The sequence below is a fragment of the Globicephala melas genome, chromosome 9, assembly GCF_963455315.2.
Source record: "Globicephala melas chromosome 9, mGloMel1.2, whole genome shotgun sequence".
Classification (NCBI taxonomy): Eukaryota; Metazoa; Chordata; class Mammalia; order Artiodactyla; family Delphinidae; genus Globicephala; species Globicephala melas.
This window is the reverse complement of record NC_083322.1, coordinates 21,859,005-21,880,348: the sequence shown is the minus strand read 5'-3', so window position 1 is coordinate 21,880,348 and position 21,344 is coordinate 21,859,005. Positions and strand designations below refer to the sequence as shown.

Sequence of the window (21,344 nt, the reverse complement as noted above, 5' to 3'; positions counted from 1 at the left end):
GGCTCACAGTGGAAGACAAATCAAAGGAAGTAACAGCACAAGGTTTGTGATTTCACAGAAAGACATGGCATCTAAGGTAATCCGAGAAAAGTGACGGGTTTAGGGTGTCATGAAACAAGGCAATATTCTCCTCCCTTCTGACCCAAAAGAACACCTACAACAGAAGATGGGAAAAGAGAAGGAAATATCTTCCAAAATATAGATCCCAAACCAGAATCTGAAGTAATTCTAGTCGGGGAATCAGCACAAAGCGTGTAAAAGGTGAGACGAACCTGCTGTCTTACTAAAAGGAAGCTCACAACTTCTAAAGAAGGAAGGTGAAGTAAGCATTTTCGAGGACTCTAATCCACAGGTGTTTCTTTTGGGAGATAAGCTCCATTTAAAGTTTAGATATTAAAGAAACCACATTGTGCTTTTAAGAACTGTTTTAAACAGGGTTTCAGCAATCTGGGTGGAATGGGACAATTTTTATGGGACAAATTTTGGTGTGGACAGGTGAGCTCACACTCAGCTACAAATGCTTAGGAGGTGAAAGAGGCTACAAACCAAGACAGAAGCAGGCCAGTTGAATTTTGCTTGCCGTGGATGAATTAAGGACGACAACAATGAAGTTTAGGTGAGTAAACAAGATTTTTTTCCATAGTTTAAAATTTTAATATACACTTAAAATATATATACTTAAAGTGGAATATTTTACAGATATATAACATTTAAAATATATAGCATAAAATGTTTAAAATATAAAATATATAAGAAGAAAAGGATACTGCGACATCACACATTAAAAAACAAATGTCTATAGCATCAGTCCTTGTAGTTGAACGTGGCAAATAACAGAGTCAGCAAGAAGCTGCTCCTGAGTCCAGATCTATTGTCTGGGGTTTCTCAATACGGCAGCAATTCAAAAGGAACAGGAACATTATCATTTAAATTAAAAGGCCTGCTGTGTAAAAACAGAAGTTCTGGTGAATTTTGGATTTGTAATATTCTCTTCCCAGAAGATATATATTACCAGAGCCAAGTCCTGAACTGATATCAATCAGAGTACCTCTTCACTGCCATTAGCTCAATATTGCCCTAGCACTGGGTTCTCCTACTGAAGCTATGAACAAATCCATCTTAGAAAATAGATGTTCCTACTTCTCTAATTCTAGACTTGATGTGTACATTTTACATCTGTTTTGGACACAGATTGAAAAATTATGATTTTGTGCGAGGGCAGTGCACTCAATGACTAGAAGCATATCTTTGCTGAAGATTAGTTTTTTAAAAGGATGTGCATGAAATATGATTTTTAATTAAAAGAAAGCCAACTGCAATGAATTTATAATGTATAACACCACTTTAAGAATAAGCTCTTTCTTTCTTACACCGCTAAGTCTTTCATGAATACTGTCGAATTTATACTCAAAAGAATGTTATAAGTTATTATTACTCCTATCTCAGGTATAGAGAAAATAATAAAATAGGAAAGATTAAGTACCTTGAATAAAGGTCATAAAGACTGCAGTACAATGAAACTAGAAATTTGGGTTCTCAGTGCTTCACTAGAGGTTATTTCACATTCCAACATTAACATCTCCTATGGGATCTAAGTCAGGTAGAACTCAGACTCAAAGACCACAATCTTAGCAGCTGACCAGAATGGCACAGTGTTTCCCACATCCTTCTAGGCACCTGCCACACTCACCTGACACCCATAGCTCTGTGTGTGTGTCAGCTGTAGAGTGTGGTTAGGCTCGTTAATAACCAACTTGTAGAGCAACTAGAGGGTTCCATTATCCCAAACCATCAGTAGTGTTACTCACTTTTTTTGATCTCTTCTAGCTTCTCAATGTATTTAGTCATACTGTTACCTAAAAAGAGAAGCAGGATTTTAGCTATGCTTTTCATGGAAGAAAATGAGTAACACTGTGAAAACAGAATGGAGTACAAGTATTCCCTAAGCCTTCCCATTCTGCTTTTACAGAATTACAGTAGACAAATGGATCAGACATAGTAAATAGTCTTTTGGATTATACAGCATTATTAAAAGGTAAGGAATCCAGGGAAATGTTCTGGTCAAATGCATTAAGCTGAGGTGCACACCCAATAAACATTAAGTCCCCCCAGGCAGTACGAATGATCACTTCATGTAATATTTTTTCTTTCTGAGTTAAGCCTTTCCTCTTCCATTTATCCCCCCATAAGCTTTTTGTGGGGAAGATATGCAGAGGAAGAGAAAGAAGCAATGATCTCTGAATGTCTAAAATGTGCCATTGTGCCTACCCAAGCAACCCTTTCCTCTTCACTTAATCTTTGTGGTTTCCTTCACTTTCCTGAACTTGGTCTTCCACTATTCATGCTGATGTTGCAGCCTGAACTAGACCACACAGTCTGTACACCAGTATTCACTGTGGATTTGATTTGCTGAGAAATAACAGCAGATTCCCACCACTGTGGAGAGTCCTCAACCCTCATGTTTTATGGCCTGGTTCTACAACACTAGGCTCTAGCCAAGGTGGTTTGGAGAGTTTTCATGCATTAAAACTGGGCCAGGATCCTTCTGGTTTCCGAATGAACTAAAGTCTGCTTCTCAAGCCAGGGGCTATTATTTTTTACTAGGCATGCTTCAATTTGATTCAATTCAGCACAGCAAGCTCTATCTGGCACCTGAAAGGTATAGCAAAACATTCAGAATAATTTCTCATTTCTAAAATTGCGCTCCTAACTTTTAAGCCTTGAGAGGAGCTAGTCAGTTTCAGTCACAACTTCAGGTAAAAGAAATGCTTCCAATTAATAGCATGAACTGATGTTTTCAAGCACTATTCTGAACTTTTCTTCATGTTTAGGTCAGAAGCAAAGAAAGAAAATCCTTGCTCTAAAACCCAAAGTACATTTTCAAAAAACAACTTATATCATTTGTTATTATTAAGTCCTTGTCATGAATTCATTATAGAATAAAATTCTACTGAGTTAAAAATTTTTTTTCGTCTGAAGACACAGTCCCCAAATCAGAACCAAAAAGCACGACTCAGTGTAGTCCTGGACCCAGACTGTATCCTTCCAAAAGCTCAGGGAGACATGACAGTAGTCAGGGCTGCTCAGAAGCTGAGGGTCCTCAAGACAGACACTGAGAACATCTCAGAAGAAGTCCAAATAGCACCAAAGACCAAGATTAGAACAAAATATGATCTTTTCTAGGTTCTTCAGGCTATAATGGACCTGAGATGTGACCAGATCTCCACAGTGGAAACCATGAATCCTTCCCAGACTCACATCCTCTTCCCTGCAACTCTGCACTTGGGCGGGAACTCGACTGGTCAGTACTGGGGTTAGAAGACAGGGCAAATGGTGCGCTGTTCAGCGTCCTACAGTCTTATTCTTAAACTATTTTACGTAGGAGCTTCTGGTTATATGTTCCTGAGTCCCTTACAGTGCCAGGCTGTTGATGTGGCAGTCAGTTTCTTTTGGCTGGAGAAGCTTTACGCCTCCTTCCAGAATCGTCAAAAAACTGAGGTACAAAAAGGATCACTGACTTGTCCAGTGACACAGCAAGTTGGTAACTAAGTCAAGATTAGTACTCCCAACCTCCTGGTTTCTAATATGGCTCACAAAAACATATCATTCTCTGGCTGTGCTGTTTTAAAAACATGATTTCACTGTGAGGTAAATATGTAGGAAGTGTTACTTCCTTTATAGTATTGGGTGGGAACCATTTTATGCTCTAAATTCCCTGAGGCATACTATGAATGGAAAACAACAGCCAACCTTATTATATAGTCTTTATTATTAAAACATTGCATTTCCAATCTATAGCAGTTTCCACTAACAACATGTCTAAAATCCATTTCTCAGTCAGTTCTCAACATTTTCAGTGTATTTACACAACACTTCATCTTCATACCAGCAGAGCCTCACAACGACCCTGTGAGGTAGGTTGTCATTCCTACTGATTATTTTTCCCACTAAAGGAGAAGGCAGAGAAACAAAATCTTTTGCAGAGGTGTACAAATACTTGGCTAAATTAAGAACAAATCTAAGAGGGCTATTGATAAGTTCTTTTCATTACAGCCATTCATTCTATCCAAGTAGAGGGGGGTGGAAAGAATACGGAGGATTTCTGCATTGCTTCAATTGGAGAAATGACTAACTGACACAAAAAAATCTCTAAAAATGAGTTTAGAAAGTATGAAAAGTAGTATTTTATCCCACTTCATATACTGCTTATATCTTAACTAAGCAGCTCATCTTACTGGATCTAATTTCATCTGAGAATAGTTTTTTGACTACCTTTTAAAAAGAATACAAATGAATCAATTCTATAATTGACTTATTTATAAACACATTTTTGTTTTACACAAAAGTAAGGCAGCTAAAAGACTATCAACAGACTAATTTTTTAAAATTAAAATTACACATTACTGCCAGATACATTTTCCTAGACAATACTTTGATTAAAAAAAGTCAGCGGCTCCCCATCACTTACTGACTCAAGTTTAAACTCCTTGCTCTACTCGTGAAGGCACCAACATCTTACCTACCTCTTCAATCTTGCCTTAATTACTAAACTTGACAAACTCTCTGTTAGTCTTTGGTTCTCTAACATGTCACCTTGCCCATGTAATCATAATAGCTCACCCAGCTGGAAGTGACCTTTCCCTCCTCGGAACTTCTACAGCACTCGGCTTACCACTCACAAGGCATTTATCATTGTACTGCCTTATTTGTGCGCAAGTCTTATCTATCTTATTATACTGACAGCTCAAAACAACTATTTACACACACACACACACACACACACACACACATCTTTATCCTTTCCATTGTCTAGTGTAGGAGGCAATCAAAAATATTTGCTAAATGAAAAATACTATGAAGATCTACTAGCTGAAGAATCCTTATAATGAATTATATTATAATGTAAATAATCACACCCCAATTTGGTTTGAGTTTTTGGATACCTGATTTTCTCTAAGCTATGCCCAACCTGATTTATATATAGTACATATATGTTACATACTACTTAAATGACCTATATTGTTTCAGGACTCAGGTAACCTAGAAATGTATAAGATGGTATTTAGCTTCTACTTAGTTTATAATTTAAGTTGCAACAAAAGATATATAAAAAAGTTTTACAACTGGAATCAAGAGAAAAACACAACTCAACTATATCAATAGTCCTAAGCAAAGAGAGCACAATCAACGAACTGAGTGACTCATTCATTAGATTTTTTCCTTTGTTTTCCTATAATTTAATAACATTATTTGAACTGAGCCAGTAAGAAAAGTAAGTGATTTTGAGCAGCAGTAATCTAAAGTGGGTAAGATTTATAAGGCACGAACTCAGTTGCTAAGAGACAATTCCATTGCTTTATTTTTCTTCAATATTTCCCTCCTCTACGGAGAAGTTCTTTTGGCTCAGAAGGAGCAGAAAGCTTGAAAAGAGGCACAGTGGTCCTTTGTTAATCTCAATAAGTTATACGAGTGCATAGTGCTTTCTGGTTTGTAAAAGGCTTTCACATACATTTCTGCCTTTGACATAAGAAACAGAATTAAATACCAAATAAAAATGAAGAGTACTTAGTCTATAATGAGTTTGAGTGCTTAAGATCAAGGCTATTAGCAGATATTCAGGAAAAGTAAAGACTAAGAAGAAAAAAGGAAATGACTAGTTTGTATGGAGATAAGAAAACTAAGGTGAATTTCTAAAAAATAAAAAAAGGCTAGAAAAGACTGAATGGAGATAGTCTACAGAATTTTAGAAAGCTAAAGAAATTTGAAATTAGATTGCATATAGATTGAAATGAGAGAATAATGCCAGCAATGAAAGAGTGTAGGAGACTAACAAAGGGAGAGCCCTGTGGTTTGGAAAGTTAATCAGCCTGCAGTGCTACAGAGCAGAAACCCAGAGAGGGTGCTTGAGAATACACAAGAACCCTGCGGTGGAGACTGAACAAAACGCCGTCAGGATTTCATCGGAAGCATAATCCATTCATGGCACAGTCTGGCAATGCTGGGGAGCTGGTAAGATACACTCAGGCACCTATGGAACAAAAGAAATATTTGAAGTTCAAAATAATTCTGATATTTCTAGCCATGGCTATACACTGGTGTTTGAGTTTATAAGAGAAGTAGCATCAGAAGGATAGAAATAAAAAATTATCTTTACCCAGGAAGAAGATATCAGTCTTTGAAGAGCTCAGTAGAAGGTGATTTGGGTGAAGACAGGAGATGCCACGAAATTCTTGATTTCTTGTGATTAACTCTGAACTGCTCACTGTTTGGTAAGAAAAGATTAAAGACCCATCTATTTAGCCTAGAAATGAGAAATGCTCACTCATTATCGTGCCTATTTCCACGGCTCTGACTGCAGAGCTTAAAATCATACCACAGACAGGAGTTTCTTACTTTTACTTGACCTTTTAAGTAACTCTGGTGTTTTCATAACCAGGACTCCTCACACTTTTCACCTCATGGCAGACATATATAAGTGATAATATTTGGACAAAATGCTGAGGTTTGGGCTGTCTCAAGCCCTGATGGCTCTCCAAAGGTTTGAAGGGATCTGTATCCTGGCTCATAACCCATAGGCCACTGTACCGAATACAAAGGGAGGTAAGTCACAAAAATAAATAGAAAAAAAATTAAAATCTTTTCCTGAAACTGACTTTAAAATAATTTCTAAATCTGAAACAAACAAAAAATTGAACACTAGAATTAGATTTCTCACACACTGACTTTAAAATATGTTGAGTTTTAAGCAATGAAGCATACTCTGGCCCTTCCAAAGGCATTATAAAACTAGTTTGGGAGACTTCTGCTTCCAGGAATATGAGGTAGATGTACTTTTCTCTACTCCTCCTGCTAAGTACCACAAAATCCCTGGACAACCCGCAAAATGGGAGAAAATATTTGCAAGTTATACTCCTGATAAGTGTCTACTATCCAGAGTATGTAAAAGAACTCCTATAACTCAATAATAAAAAGACAAATAACCCAACTAAAAAACCAATGATATGAATAGCCATTTCTCCACAGGAGCTATATAAATGCCAATAAGCACATTAAAAGGTGCTCAACATCATTACTCATTAGGAAAATGCAAATGAAAACCACAATGAGATACCACTTCACACCCACGAAGATGACTATAATCAAAATGATGGACAATAACAAGCATTGTTGAGGATGTGGAGAAAAAAAGAGCCCTCCTACACTGCTGGTGGGAATGTAAAGTACAGCTACTTTGGAACACACTTTGGCAGTTCCTCAAAAAATTAAACACAGAGTTAATGTCTGACCAACAGTTCAATTCCTAGGTACATCAACAAAGAGAACTGAAAACGTATGTTCACACAGAAACTTGTACACTAATGTTTTAACAGCATTATGGCCAAAAAGCGTAAACAAACCAAACATCTACCAGATGATAAGTAGATAAACAAAATGTGAAATAGCTATATAAAAGAATAGTTTGGCAATAAAATGGAATAAAGTATTGATACATGCTACAACAATGATGAGCCTTGAAAACATTATGCTAAGTGAAAGAAGCCAGACACAAAAGGTCACATATTGTATGATTCCATTTATATGAAATGTTCAGAAGAGGCAAACTCATAGATACAAAAGATAGATTAGTGATTACCAGGAACTGGTAAAAGTAAGGAATGGGAAATGATTACTTTGGGTACGGGATTTCTTTATGGGATGACAAAAAAATTCTGCAATTAGATAGTGGTGATGGTTTCACAACCTTGTGAATGTACTAAAAATGTCTGAATTGTACATTTTTAAAGGTTGAATTTTATGATATGTAAATTATATCTCAATTTAAGAAAACACACCAATTAGAAAAAAAGATTGAATAAAAAAAATCCTAGATGGGATAAATTAAGAGTTTGGTAATATCAGATACACACCACTATATATAAAATAGATAAACAACAAGGTCCTGCTGTATTGCACAGGGAACTATATTCAATATCTTGTAATAACCTATAATGGAAAAGAATCTGAAAAAGAATATATAGTATATATATATAAAAAACAGAGTCACTTTGCTGTATACCAGAAACTTAACACAATATTATAAATCAACTATACTTCAATTAAAAAAAATCCTGTACATTATACATAAAACAAACATAAGAAGACTCTAATAGGTAGAGAGAGGAAGGCAGACTGGTTAGGGACCTCAGGACCCGAGGAATGACATAATGGCTGAGTTACCTGGGTGCTGTCTGTTTGTTTTTTGCCTCATATACACTAGACTTGGAGCTGAAGAAGCCAGAAACCCAGAAATACCTATGAATAGACCAAAAATGTCCCTAACAAAAGCCTGCTGTCTCCAGCCAAAGGACAGCAAGACAGAAAACTATTAGATAATAACTGCCTTTTTCCAGCCACATTCCACAGAAAAGCTATGTCCTACCCTTAACTGCCAGCAAAGGCCAGATGGGGAGCCTCGATTTCCATCCTTGCTGGACTGTGATGAGATGCCATCAAAGTACCAGAAAGAGGAGAAAGAGGCTGGGGCTGAAAATGTACTCAAAATATAATTGCTGAAAACTTTTCAAATTTGGCAAGTGACATGAACTTCAGGTTTATATAGAAGCTGAGTAAACTCCGAACAGGACAGACCCAAAGAAATCCACACCAAGATATATCATAGTTAAACTTCTGAAAACTAAAGAAAAAAAAATCTTGAAAGCAGCAAGAGATAAATGACACCTTACCCATATGGGAAAAACAGTTTGAATAACAGGAGATTTCTCATCAGAAATCAGGTGGCCAGAAGAAAGTGGCACAATATTTTTCAAGTGCTGAAAGAAACGAACTGCCAACCCAGAATCCTATACCTAGAGAAGATACTCTTCAGGAATGAAAGGAAATCAAAACATTCTCAGATGAATGAAAACTAAGAGAATTTGTCACCAGCAGACCTATCCTAAAGAATGGCTAAAGGAAGTTCTCTAATTAGAAAGGAAAAGATAAAAGGAGTCTCGGACTATCAGGACAAAACAAAGAACACACTAAGCAAAACTATGCTTCTTTTCAAGTGTCCATGGAACATATGCCAAGATAGACCATATCCTGGGCAATAAAATGAACATCAATACATTTTAAAAAGTTAAAATATACAGAGTACATTCTCCAACCACAATGGAATCAAACTGGAAGTCAATAACAGAAAGATGACAGGAAAACCTCCAACACTTGTAACTAAACAACACACAGGACTTCCCTGGTGGCACAATGGTTAAGAATCCACCTACCAATGCAGGGGACACAGGTTCGAGTCCTGGTCCGGGAAGATCCCACATGCAACAGAGCAACTAAGTCCACACGCCACAACTACTGAGCCTGCGCTCTAGAGACATGAGCCACAACTACTGAGCCCATACGCTGCAACTACTGAAGCCCACGTGCCTACAGCCCATGCTCCACAACAAGAGAAGCCACCACAAGGAGAAGGCTGCACACCACAACAAAGAGTAGCCCCCGCTCACCGCAACTAGAGAAAAGCCAGTGCGCAGCAATGAAGACCCAACGCAGCCAAAAATAAATAAATAAATAATTTATAAAACAACAACAACACATGTCTAAATAATCCATGGATCAAAGAGGAAGTCTTGAGGGAGATAAAAAGATACACTGAACTAAATGAAAATGAAAATTCAACATATCAAAATTTGTGAGACACAGCTAAATCAGTGCTGAGAGAAATTTACAGCACTAACTACATGCATTAAAAAAGAGAACAACTCTTAAATCAATAATCTAAACTCCTACCTCAAGAATCTAGAAACAAGAGCAAAATAAGCAGAAGGAAGGAAATAAAGATAAGAGCAAAACAATAAAATTTAAAACAGAAAAACAAAGAGAAAATTGATGAAACCAAAAGCTGGTTCTTTGAAAGGATCAATAAAATGGACAAACCTGTAGTGAAGAAAAAAAAGAGAAAAGACACAAATTACCAACATTAGGAATGAAACATGGACTATCACTTTAGATATTACAGACTTTAGAAGGATAATAAGGGAACACTACAAACAACTCTACGCACATAAATTTGAAAACTTGGATGAAATGTACTACTTCCTCTAAAAACACAAACCCACAACTCATCCAATATGAAACAAACAATTTGAATAGCCCCATAACTATCAAAAAATTGAATTCAAAATTTAAAAACTCTCAAAAAAGAAATCTCCAGGCTCAATGGTTTTACTGGACAATTCTACCAGATGTTTAAGAAAGAATTAACACCAATAATATATAATCTCTTCCAGAAAACAGGAGGGAACATTTCCCAACTCATTTTATGACACCAGTATTACAATAATACGAAAACCAGGCAAACACAATCCAAAAAACAAACCAAAAACTACAAAGCAATGTCCCTCATGAATATAAACATAAAAATCTATAATGAAATAATAAACTGAATTCAGCAACATATAATAGGAATTATACACCATGAGTGAGTTTTACTCTATAGATAAAAAACTAGTACAATATTTAAAAATCAATCAAAGCAATCTATATTATCAAGCTAAAGAAAAAAACCATATGTTATATCAACTGATGCGGGAAAAGCATTCAATAGTCATTCAGGATAGAAACTCTCAGAAAAATAGGAACAGGAGGAAACTTCCTCAACCTGATACAACTAACATTATCCTTAATCATGAAAAACTGAATGCTTTCCCACTAAGTTTGGGGTAAAGACAAGGATGTTCGCTCTAAGCACTCTTACTTCACATAGTTCTGGAGGTTCTAGCCAGTACAGTAAGGCAATAAAAGGAAATAAACAGATACAGTCTGGAAAGGAAGAAATAAAACTGCCTTTTTTTTATATGACATGATTGTCTACATAGAAAAGCCCAAGAAATCTACCCAAAAAATTTCTCCTTTACCTAATAAGTGAGTTAGCAAGGTCTCAGGATACAAGATAAATATAAAAAATAAGCTATATTTCTATACGCTAGCAATGAACACATGGACACCAAAATTAAAAATGCAATACCATTCACAATTGCTCAAAAAAAGTAAATACTTATGTGTAAATCTAACAAAACATGTATAGGATTTATACGCTGAAAACTATACAATGCTGATGAAAGAAACAACTAAAGAAAGCCTGTGCGCAACAACAAAGACCCAATGCAGCCAAAAATAAATGATAAATAAAATAAATACCAAAAAAAAGTACAGCAATATTTCTTTGTAAATGTAAACAAGTTTATTCTAAAATTTACATGGAAAGGCAAAGGAATTAGAGTAGCTAAAATAATTTTGTAAAGAAAAATAAAGTGGGACTAATCAGTCTAACCAATTTTAAGTATCCAATTTATTATATAGCTACAGTAATCAAGACTGTGATATTGGCAGAGGGATAGACACATAAATCAATGGAACAGAATACAGAACCCAGAAATAGATGCATGTAAGTATACCCAACTTGTTTCTGACAAAGGTGAACACACCAATTCAATGGAGGAAAGGTAATCTTTTTAACAAATGGTGCTAGAGCAATTGGACATCCACAATCAAAAAATTAATCTCAATCTAAGTTGCACATCTTATACAGAAATGTATCATGGACTTAAATGTAAAACCTAAAATATAAAACTTTTAGAAAAAAGCATATAGAAAATCTTTGATACCTAGGCTAGGCAAAGAGTTCTTAGACTTGACAACAAAAGCATGATCCATAAAAGGAAACACTGCTATACTGGACTTCACCCAAATTGAAAACTTTTGCTCCTTGAAAGACCCTGTTAGGAGGATGAAAAGACAGGCTACAGACTGGCAGAAACTATTTGCAAACCATGTATCCAACAAAGGACTAGTAGGTAGGATATGTAAAGAACACTCAAAATTCAACAATTAAAAAGCGAACAATCCAATTGGAACACAGGCAAAAAACATGAACAGACATTTCACTGAAGAAGGTATACAGATACACAAATGGCAAATAAGCACAGGAAGAGATATTCAACGTCATAAGTCATTAGGGAAATGCAAATCACAAGGGCAATAATATGCTACTACACACCTATCGGAATGGCTAAAATTAAAAATGGCAACACCACCAAATGCTGGTGAGGATGTGGAGAAACTGGATCACTCATACACTGCTGGTGGGAATGTAAAATGGTCCAGCCACTCTGGAAAACAGTTTGGCAGCTTCTTAAAAAACTACAAATGCAACTGCCATACAATCTAGAAATTGCACTTCTGGGCACTAATCCCAGAGAAATGAAGACTTATTTTCACACAAAAATCTGTACACAAATGTTTATAGCACCTTTACGTGTAATAATCAAAAAGGGGAAATAATTCAAATGTCCTTCAATAGGAAAATGGTTAAACTGTGGTGCATGTATGGAATGCACCATGGAATACTACTCAGGAATAAAAAGGAATGAACTACTAATACGTGCAACAACCTGGAAGAATCTCCAGAGAATTTGCTGACGGAAAAATCCAATCCCAAAACTTATATATTGTATGATTCCATTTATATAGCATTTGTGAAAGACAAAACTATAGAAATGGAGAACAGATTAGTGGTAGCCACGGGTTAAGGCACAGGTGAGGGTGGAAAGTGGATATGAGGGATCCTTGTGGTCATGGAAATCTTCTGTAGCCAGACTGTATTTATCAATGTCAATATCATGGTTGGGATAGCGCAGCTCAGTTTTGCAAGATGTTACTATAGGAAACTGAGTAAAGGGTACAAGGAATCTCTGTTTTATTTCTTACAATTCCATGTGAATCTACAATTACCTCAAAATAAAAAGTTTAATTAGAAAAAATACTAGAGTAAAAACCTCAAAATATAAAAGGAGATAGGCAATTATTTTGTATTATAAAAAGCAGATAGAAATATCCCAATTTCCAAAAAATTGAAATTAATTTCAGGTACCACCATTATTGAGTCAAACTTTGGTTATGAACTGAGGAATTGAAGGGAAAGAAATCAGTTTTCATTCACAAAATTCAACTTCCAGGAGAAAAAAAAAATGAAGCTATAGACAAATCTATTTATCTGAAAAAGACTTCAGCTCTTACAAATTTTAATTTTAAGAAGGTTCCAAAAGAAATGCATTAAGCAGTCTTTAAAACGTTGTCCGTACTGCTCAGAGAAAATATGGTATTTTTAATCAAAGTACTTCCCTCTCAGAATAACTTATTCCAGAAAGGTGGGTCACAATTGCAAATAAAGGGAGGTAGACAGAGAGGCAGGAGCTGAAGACATTTGTGATAGAAGAAATGAGGCTGGAGGAAGCACTGGGACAGTGTGGCCGAAGTGAGAGTACCCAGGACGTCACACCAGGTCTCCAACATCAACTTCCTCATCCTGCACACAAATCCTAGTTCTATCTCCTTTACTGAACTTCAGGTAAATCACATAATCTCTGGACTAAAATTTCCTCCTCCTCAAAGACAGAGATAACATTTTTTACCTCCCATCAAACAGGATATTTGCAAGGATAAATATCTGTACAGCACAAAAATGTTTGAAATAAAGGTCCCAAGAAATAGTATCTGCAAATGTGGTTCATTTAAAACATTTAATTTAAGTCTATTTTATTTGGGGAAACATGCATAACAGAAGACAGTAATTTTGAAGGAGACTGGGGAAAGAGAAAGACAAAATGAATGAGATTTAAACAAAGTCAACACCCCAGTTTATTTTCTCCGTTGTCTTGAGGTTACTGGTAGAAAATTCAGTATTGCTAAAGGCATGTGGTACCCCTATCCACTAGCAAAACCATCTTAATAGGATGGATTTTCCACAGCAGACTTTAAGATGTTGAAAAAAACTAAACAACCAACCAAAATCTCACAAGACTGAAAATCCACCAGGGATCTGGGGAGTGGTTTTCATCATCACACTGAAAAATGTCAACAGCATGGAAATAAGCAGTAATGCACTCTTAAATTTCATTTTACCTGAATTGCAGCACTAATTTAATTTTGCCTGGTATTTTAGTTACTCATTCAAGTCTGTCTGACTCCACTTGAATCTAAGCTCTTTGATTACAAAAATCACAATTCACACTCATCTTTACATGTCCTGTAGCCCATAAATTTGCATGTAGTTGCACTGTGCAAATATGGAATTGAACAAACATGCACAAGTATAATCTATTGATCCCAGTTTTAAGGAAGATACTTAAGGTGTTCCAAGATAGAGGCTGACGTCCTGGAACTTATTAGCCTCAGTCCTGGAACTTATTAAATACTGTTTTTATCAGTTTCTCAATTTATAGTAAGCTCAATTATGTGAATGGAGATTTTTAATGATAATCTGAAAAACAGCTTTCAAAGATAAGTCCTGAGCTCAGAAAAACATCAGCCCAGACAGTAAGAAACTTTTAGCTGTGATTCATACCAGGCATGACATGCTGTTTTTTGTCAATAATCAGCTATTAGATTTTTTTTAAGTTTTTATTTTCTAGTCTTTACTTACCAGTGTCTAGTCTTGACTTGACATGCTGATACCTTGGGTTTTGTGGTATCCTCTTGGTCAGATACTAAAAAATAATAAAATTCACAAATAATTGGGTTAATGTAAGGGTAAGGGTGGCAAAGTTGGAAAAGAGATAAGATACTTTAAAAATTAGAACAAATGCTAAAATTTCATTGAATTTAAAGATGGAAGGAGCTCTAGAGGGCCAACCGTTCCTTCAAATAGGACACTTCACACTACAGTATCTCCACAGGTGAAGATGGTTATCATGTTTCTGTCAAAACATTTCCATATTTTGTCAAAATAATCTCATAGCGCTATGTAATTAGGAAAAAAAGCTCTTAAAAATTATTTCCAACACTGAGTCAAAATTGATCTAATTTCCATCCAGTCCACTGGTACAACCCAGAATAAGCCATTCCATCCTGCCTCTAGCAATCCATTAAAATAACTAAAGGCAGCTCTCTTGTTCTTTTTAATTTTACTCTTTATATGATGGTTTGTAGGCCATCTTCTCAGATACCCTCTAGATTTTATCCACACACGCCCTAAAAAGTGGCACGCAGACCTGAGCACAGTGCCCAGATGTTGCCAGGCCAGGACCCGCTGCTTGCCTTGAGTCTGACGCTCCACAGAAGTCACCACGACGGCATCTGCTCTCGGGGCAGCTGGGGCGTATCATGGGCTCAAGGAAAGTTTATGGTCAGCAAAATGCTATGTCAGGTCTCCCCTGTCCTACGCTCTGGGAGTGAACTCTGAATCCAAGTACCAGGCATTTACCCATATTAAATTTCAGTGGCATTTTCAAAAGGCATTAAGTGAGGGAAGGCTAATGAATAAAAACATTACAAAATACAGTTTTATTGCTCAGGCTTTTTTCTGGACTACAAGTATGAAAAGTATATGTTCAGTAACTGGTAGCTGTGGAAAATGAAATTAAAACTGGGCAATACCCTTCCAGCTTCACTTCATCTTCTGCCACTCTCCCACATGTTCCCAAGTTGAAGCTGCCCAAATGTTCCCGAAATTTGCCACACTCACTCAGGTTCCAGTCATAGCAAATGTCTGCCTAGAATGCCTTTCCTCAACTTGTCCATGGGTAACACTTCACTTCCTCTATAAAGCTGTCCAAGGTGGAATTAGGTACTTTCTCTCTGGTTCCTAGAGTACTGACACCTTGTACTATTGTTCACACCTCGACCTTCTTGCCTAGTCTAGAATTTCCTTGAAGGCAGGGACAATAACTTACTCAAATTTGTTTTCACCCAGTACCTAGCACATGGTGGGCACATTTATTGATATTCAACCAATAAATGAATATCTAGAATGAGGATTATATTACAGCAACTACATAGTTCCTTAGAACAGAACGTCAAACTTTATAACCTGTGTCACTTGCCCTTGAAAACATAGTTAACTACAGCACGTCCTGTTGGAGGATTGAAAAATAAATTTACATATTAAAATACCTTTTCAAATGACCCACAAAGCATAAAAAAAAAAAAAAATAGGGTACATTTCAATGTCTTACAGAATATCTATTGGTCAGAGTTCTGGACTTCAGAGACCAGGAAGAATTTTTAAAAACTGGGGTACCTACAGAGAATTATCAACATTTAATTTTGACAAGGACATCAAAAACAAAGCAAAACCTCACAACTACCGTCTGCTATTTTAATACTTAAAAAGTAAGAAAGAAAGAAAAAAACCCAGAATAAAAAGGTCAGTCCTTTAGTGCTACTAAAAAACTCATTGATATTGTCTGTGTTTTTCATTTCACCCCAGGCAAGTAAAACCTTTGTCATGGACGCTTAGCATTGGTCCTCAGAAGTAGAACCCCTGAGCTACTTTATCCTCAGAGAAAGGCTGGAAAGCTCCTTTCTCCTTCTGATCAGCAACCCGCCATCGGTAAGAGAAAGTGACCAATGCCAATTCCAACTCCCTCTTAGATGAAGAAAGAGAAGATTCTTAAGTGAGAAAAGGAAAATACTCAAAGACTGAAAAGGAGGACTGTAGGATGAGTTCTTCAGAGGGAGGCAATATTGTGGCAAAACAAAACAGAAACAAAAAACCCAGGGGAAAACATGTGCCTGGTAAATTTAGGAAAGCTAAAACTGGAACTTAGTTATCTTAAGCTAAGGGATTTTCTTTTTTCTCTGTCATTTTCCTTCCTTCCTTTGTATTTTTATAACTCCTCTCTGTATTTTTATAATTTCTATATGCTGTTTCCTGTTTTTACTTTTGTTTTGTTTTTCCCACTAGTTTCCTAGCAAAGCTCCTTTGAAAGATTCCAGGCTAGTCTCTGCTGAACCAAGGGGATTTGTCCATACCTCAGCCAACATAGCTAAGAAGTGAGGGTGTCTCTGGGGACCAGGTGTGGTGGCAGCAGAATGATGGGGGGAGAGAGTGTGGACAGCTGCAGTCGCTGAGCCCTTCCCACCCCCGGTTTTCCCTTACATAGACTAATGAGAAATCCATATGCTACAGTACAAAAATGTAGTGTTTCTTTCCCATTTTCCCATTTTGGTCCAAATTCTTGTTCCTGACTTTCTGATACCAACCATAACGTAAAACTATTTGTGTTCCACTCTACGCAGTGCACCACAGAGTTTATGGAACTGCCAGACTTTTTTCCTTAAAATCCTTGCTTTGGGGGTGACTGTTTCTTGACCTACTGACCAACTAGCTTTTTTTCAATTACATAAACAGGATGGAATGGTGGAAAGTGAAAGAGCTGAGAAAAGCAGCTGTTTCAAGGAGGACTATTCATTCATTCAACAAAGCCTTATTGAGCACCAACAATTCATTCAGTCGGCATTTACTGGATGCCTACTAGGAGTAAGCCACCGTGCTAAGGACACAGAGGTAACAAAACACAGTCCTTCCCATCCAGCTCTCGCTGATGCTGGGAAGAGAGACAAGTGAACAGACGTCACACTGCATGATGAACAAGCAGAGGGAAGCAGGGGGTGCAACAGGAGCATGTAAGATTGGCACCTAATCCAGACTAAAAGAGTCAGGAACTATTTCCTGAGGGGTGACTTCTGAGCTGAAATCCAAGGGCTGAGAAAGTTAGTCAAGTTAAAGGAGTGGTGGGTGGGAGCTACAGGGTTCCTGGTAACTGATAGACCTGGAGGATAGCGGGCAATATGGGGTCAAATGAGGCTGAAGAGGCAGGCAGGGGAAGAACACAAAGGGCCTTGTATCCATGCTAAGAAACCTAGATTTTATCCTGTAGATCAAACAGAGGCAATTTTGCTCCCCCAACTCATGGGGTCACCTGTCAATGTCTGGAGACATTTTAGGTTGTCAGAACTGGGTGGTGGGTGTGCTACCATCAAGTAAGTAGAGGCCAGGGATGCTGCTAAACATTCTACAATGTCAGGAAGACCCCCCCAACCCCGAAAAAGAATTAGCTGACCCCAAATGTCAAAAGTGCTGAAGCTGAGGAACCCTGGTGTAGATGATGGGAGTCACTGAAGAAGGTTAGGGAGAAGGGATGGGATTCTATTTCCATTTTAGAAAGATCACTCTGGCAGCACTCTGGAGAACTAATAGGATCATAGTCAAGAATGGAGGCGCAAAGATCAGGTAAGAGGTTGTGCTCGGAGGATCTGTGGTCCTAAGAAAGCAGCAGTAGAGATGAGGAGAGGGAGACAGTTTTAAGAAGTCTTTAAGATATAAAATCTTTAAAACTGACTAGTGTAACAGGGGAAGGACAGTGATACCATTCCCCAAAAAAGGGACTACGGAGGAAGCATATATTGAAAAACACGATGTGTTCTGTTTGGGGCATTTTGAATATAAGGTATCTGTGGGTTATCCAAAACGGAAGTGGTAAGCTGGCTATCTGGGGGGTCTGGAGATCAGGAGAGATTTCTGGACTAGAAAAAACAAGATTTGGGGGAAACCATGGGAATGTACACAATCACCACTGGAGAGTGTATAGGCTGAGAAAAAAAAAACACCAAGATTTACCTTCAGGTGGAGAAAAAAACTGTGGGTGAAACTTGCAAGAGGCCAGAAGAAAGTGGGTCATGAGAATTAAAGAAGAAGAGTTTCAGGAAGAAGAAAATGGTCAACAGTGATCAATGCTGTCAAGTCAGAGAACAAGAGGTCAAATATGAACAAGCGAACAAGAATGCAGGTCAGGGAAGAGAAAACAGAAAAGTGAATTTGGATTGAACACACCAGGACACTGCTGATGACCCTGCTGGATGCAGTTACAGTAAATTGACAGGAGCAGAAGCAAAAACAGCAGGTTGAGTGTTATGAGAAGGGAGGATAGTAGCCAGATGGTCTTTTTTTCCCCCTTCAGAGTTGCTAAGGAATAGTTTTTGTTGTTTGAAGAAAGGAGAGATTTGAGGATGTTTATAAGCTAATGGGCTGGATAAGAGGTTGAAAATGAAGCAAGCAGGTATGAAAACAAGGGAGCGGGAAAGGATGAGGCCCAGAGCCCAGGTGGAAGGTGCAGCTTTGGACGTATATTTAAGATAATGTAATAAGATAGGTGGTCATAATGAAGTTCAACAAGAGAAGGGAGAAAGCTAAGAAAGTTGATGTTTGTGGTACTCATACAGGCTCTTTGAAAGCAACCAAAAACGACAGAAGCCCTTTGGGGGCTTACATCTCTAGGGAGGGTCAAAAGATAATGCCCTCTCTGTTTACCCACCCCATCCCTGCTCCTTAACCTCTGGTTGGCTTTTAAGACCCAGCACAAACACATCTTCCGGGAAGATTCCTCCTCTGGGGGGCCCAGTCAGATAGAAATCTCTTCCCTGCCTGGATTGTCACAGCACTTTGTACCATTAACACTCCTCACTGCCTGCACTTGGGACAGAGGCTCTACCTCTGTACCTGCTACAAGGCCTTGCACCAGTGTGAGAACAATAAGTACACCAAGTGGATGGAAATGGTTCTGAGAGCTGAGCAACACGCAGTGTGCGTGCTAGTGCCCTGTGGACAGCACAGACATCGAGGGCTCGAGGAACCTGAAACAAAAAGATAGCTCTCACACTGCGGGTGATAAGGGAGACTGCATGGAAGAAGTGGCACTGGAGCTGTTTTAAGGGTTGAGCTTCTGTGGATAAAAAGATGGGGAAAAGCGGGCTTCCCTGGTGGCGCAGTGGTTGAGAGTCCACCTGCTGATGCAGGGGACACGGGTTCGTGCCCTGGTCCGGGAAGATCCCACATGCCGCGGAGTGGCTGGGCCCATGAGCCATGGCCGCTGAGCCTGTGCATTGGGAGCCTGTGCTCCACAACAGGAGAGGCCACAACAGTGAGAGGCCCGCGTACCGCACAAAAAAAAAAAAAAAAAAAAGATGGGGAAAAGGGATGGAAAAAGTATTCTAAGTGGAGGAAATTATAATAGCAAGGCCACTTTAAAAGCATGTTTAAAGAATGGCAAATTGTTCTATTTGCTGGAGAAGACACAACAACAACAATAAAGGTAATTGCTGCTAAAATTTATTGAGCACTTAACTATGTTGTCAGGCACTCAGCTAAGCATTTCTCTCCATTATCTCATTTAATCCTCACAACCACCAATAAGGTATATACTAGTATTATCCTCATTCTCTATATTAGGAAGCAGGCATAGAGAGGTGGAGTGACTTCCTGAGGTTAGCTGGTAAGAGTGGTAGAACCTGGAATTAAACTGGGCAGTCTGGCTCTAGAGCTTGAACTCTTAAACACTTTACTGTGCAGCCTCATTCAGGCAGGGGTTCTGGAAACGGGGTCCACTGATGGGCTTTAGGAGGTCCATGAGTCCCATGAAACTATATGTAAAACTTTGAGTATATGTACATTTTTCTAGGGAAAGGGTCCTTGACTTTCACCAAATTTTCAAAGGGGTCTATAACCCCAAAACGTTTAAGAACAGTGGGTATATGGAATCCTGTGCTGTAAGGTTGGACATGGATACGTAGGCACCAGGTGGAGATCCCTGAATTTAGGCTGAGGGTCTGGACTAGGCCCTGAAGACAATGGAAGATATCAAAAACACTGAGATATGAGCCACACAATCAAAGGAGTATTTTGGTAGATTACTAATATATGCAAAGTGAGACCCGGCTTTGTGAATACATGGATGTTGTAGAAAAGGGAGAAGAATGAGAAGTCAACAGTGGGATTTTTCTGAAGGAAAATCACTTAAAAAATGAGGGAGATTGTCTGAATCACAAGTCATTCAAAAATGAATGAGCTTTTCTGACTTCCCACTTCTTTTAAAATGGAACTCACAAGGTTGTTCACATTGAAATTGTAATGTATGTAGTAAGATTTACATTTAAGGACTAAAAAAAATTCCATTATATATTTTGTTCAAAATTTCTCTACTTCTCTCATTTGTATAAAGAGGACGTCAATAAAATAAAGGGACTAGGTGTCAACTTTAAAAGAGATTTTTGTTTATAGGAGTTTTAATCTGGACCAATCCTACCAATCTCAAACACCAACCTTGACCCATGTTTGCATGTGCAGCAGCCCCTACTCTGCCAGCAGCTACCACCTGGGGCTGACTGTAGTTTTCAAGATGGCCACAACAGAACTTCCCAACCACTCACACTGTGATGATGACACTCCTCCCAATGAGGGGTGGGGGCCTATGTTCCCTCCCCTTGAATCTGGACGGGCCTGTGACTGATGGAAGTGATGCCATACGACTTCTGAGTCTAGATCATAAAAGACAATACGGCTTCCACCTGGTTCTTTTGGGACACTTGTTCTTGGAACCCAGCTCAAGCTACAAGGAAGGCCAAGTCACATGGAAAAGGCCATTGTAGGTGATACGGCTGACAGCACCAGCTGAGTTCCCAGCCAACAGACTATATCTTCCTAGAAACTCTAGACCCAGTTTCTGTCTGCAAAACCA

The 21,344-nt window shown here is 38.1% G+C and overlaps 1 protein-coding gene across 5 annotated transcripts in view; it reads right to left on the bottom strand.

Annotated features, from left to right (window-relative positions):
* Positions 1 to 21,344, bottom strand: part of CEP41 (centrosomal protein 41) — a 43,784-nt gene that overhangs the window by 16,738 nt on the left and 5,702 nt on the right. Inside the window, exons 2-5 of one of the 5 annotated variants that reach the window (XM_060305315.1) lie at positions 14,474 to 14,537; positions 6,155 to 6,262; positions 5,832 to 6,028; positions 1,809 to 1,856 (exon numbers count right to left, since the gene is read on the bottom strand). In XM_060305315.1, the coding sequence (XP_060161298.1) occupies positions 1,809 to 1,848 (40 nt within the window). In that variant the 5' untranslated portion in view covers positions 1,849 to 1,856; positions 5,832 to 6,028; positions 6,155 to 6,262; positions 14,474 to 14,537. Of the gene's footprint in view, positions 1 to 1,808; positions 6,029 to 6,154; positions 6,263 to 14,473; positions 14,538 to 21,344 lie in introns of all 5 variants that reach the window. The other 4 variants (XM_030853821.2, XM_030853822.2, XM_060305312.1 and 1 more) reach the window with 4 other exon arrangements.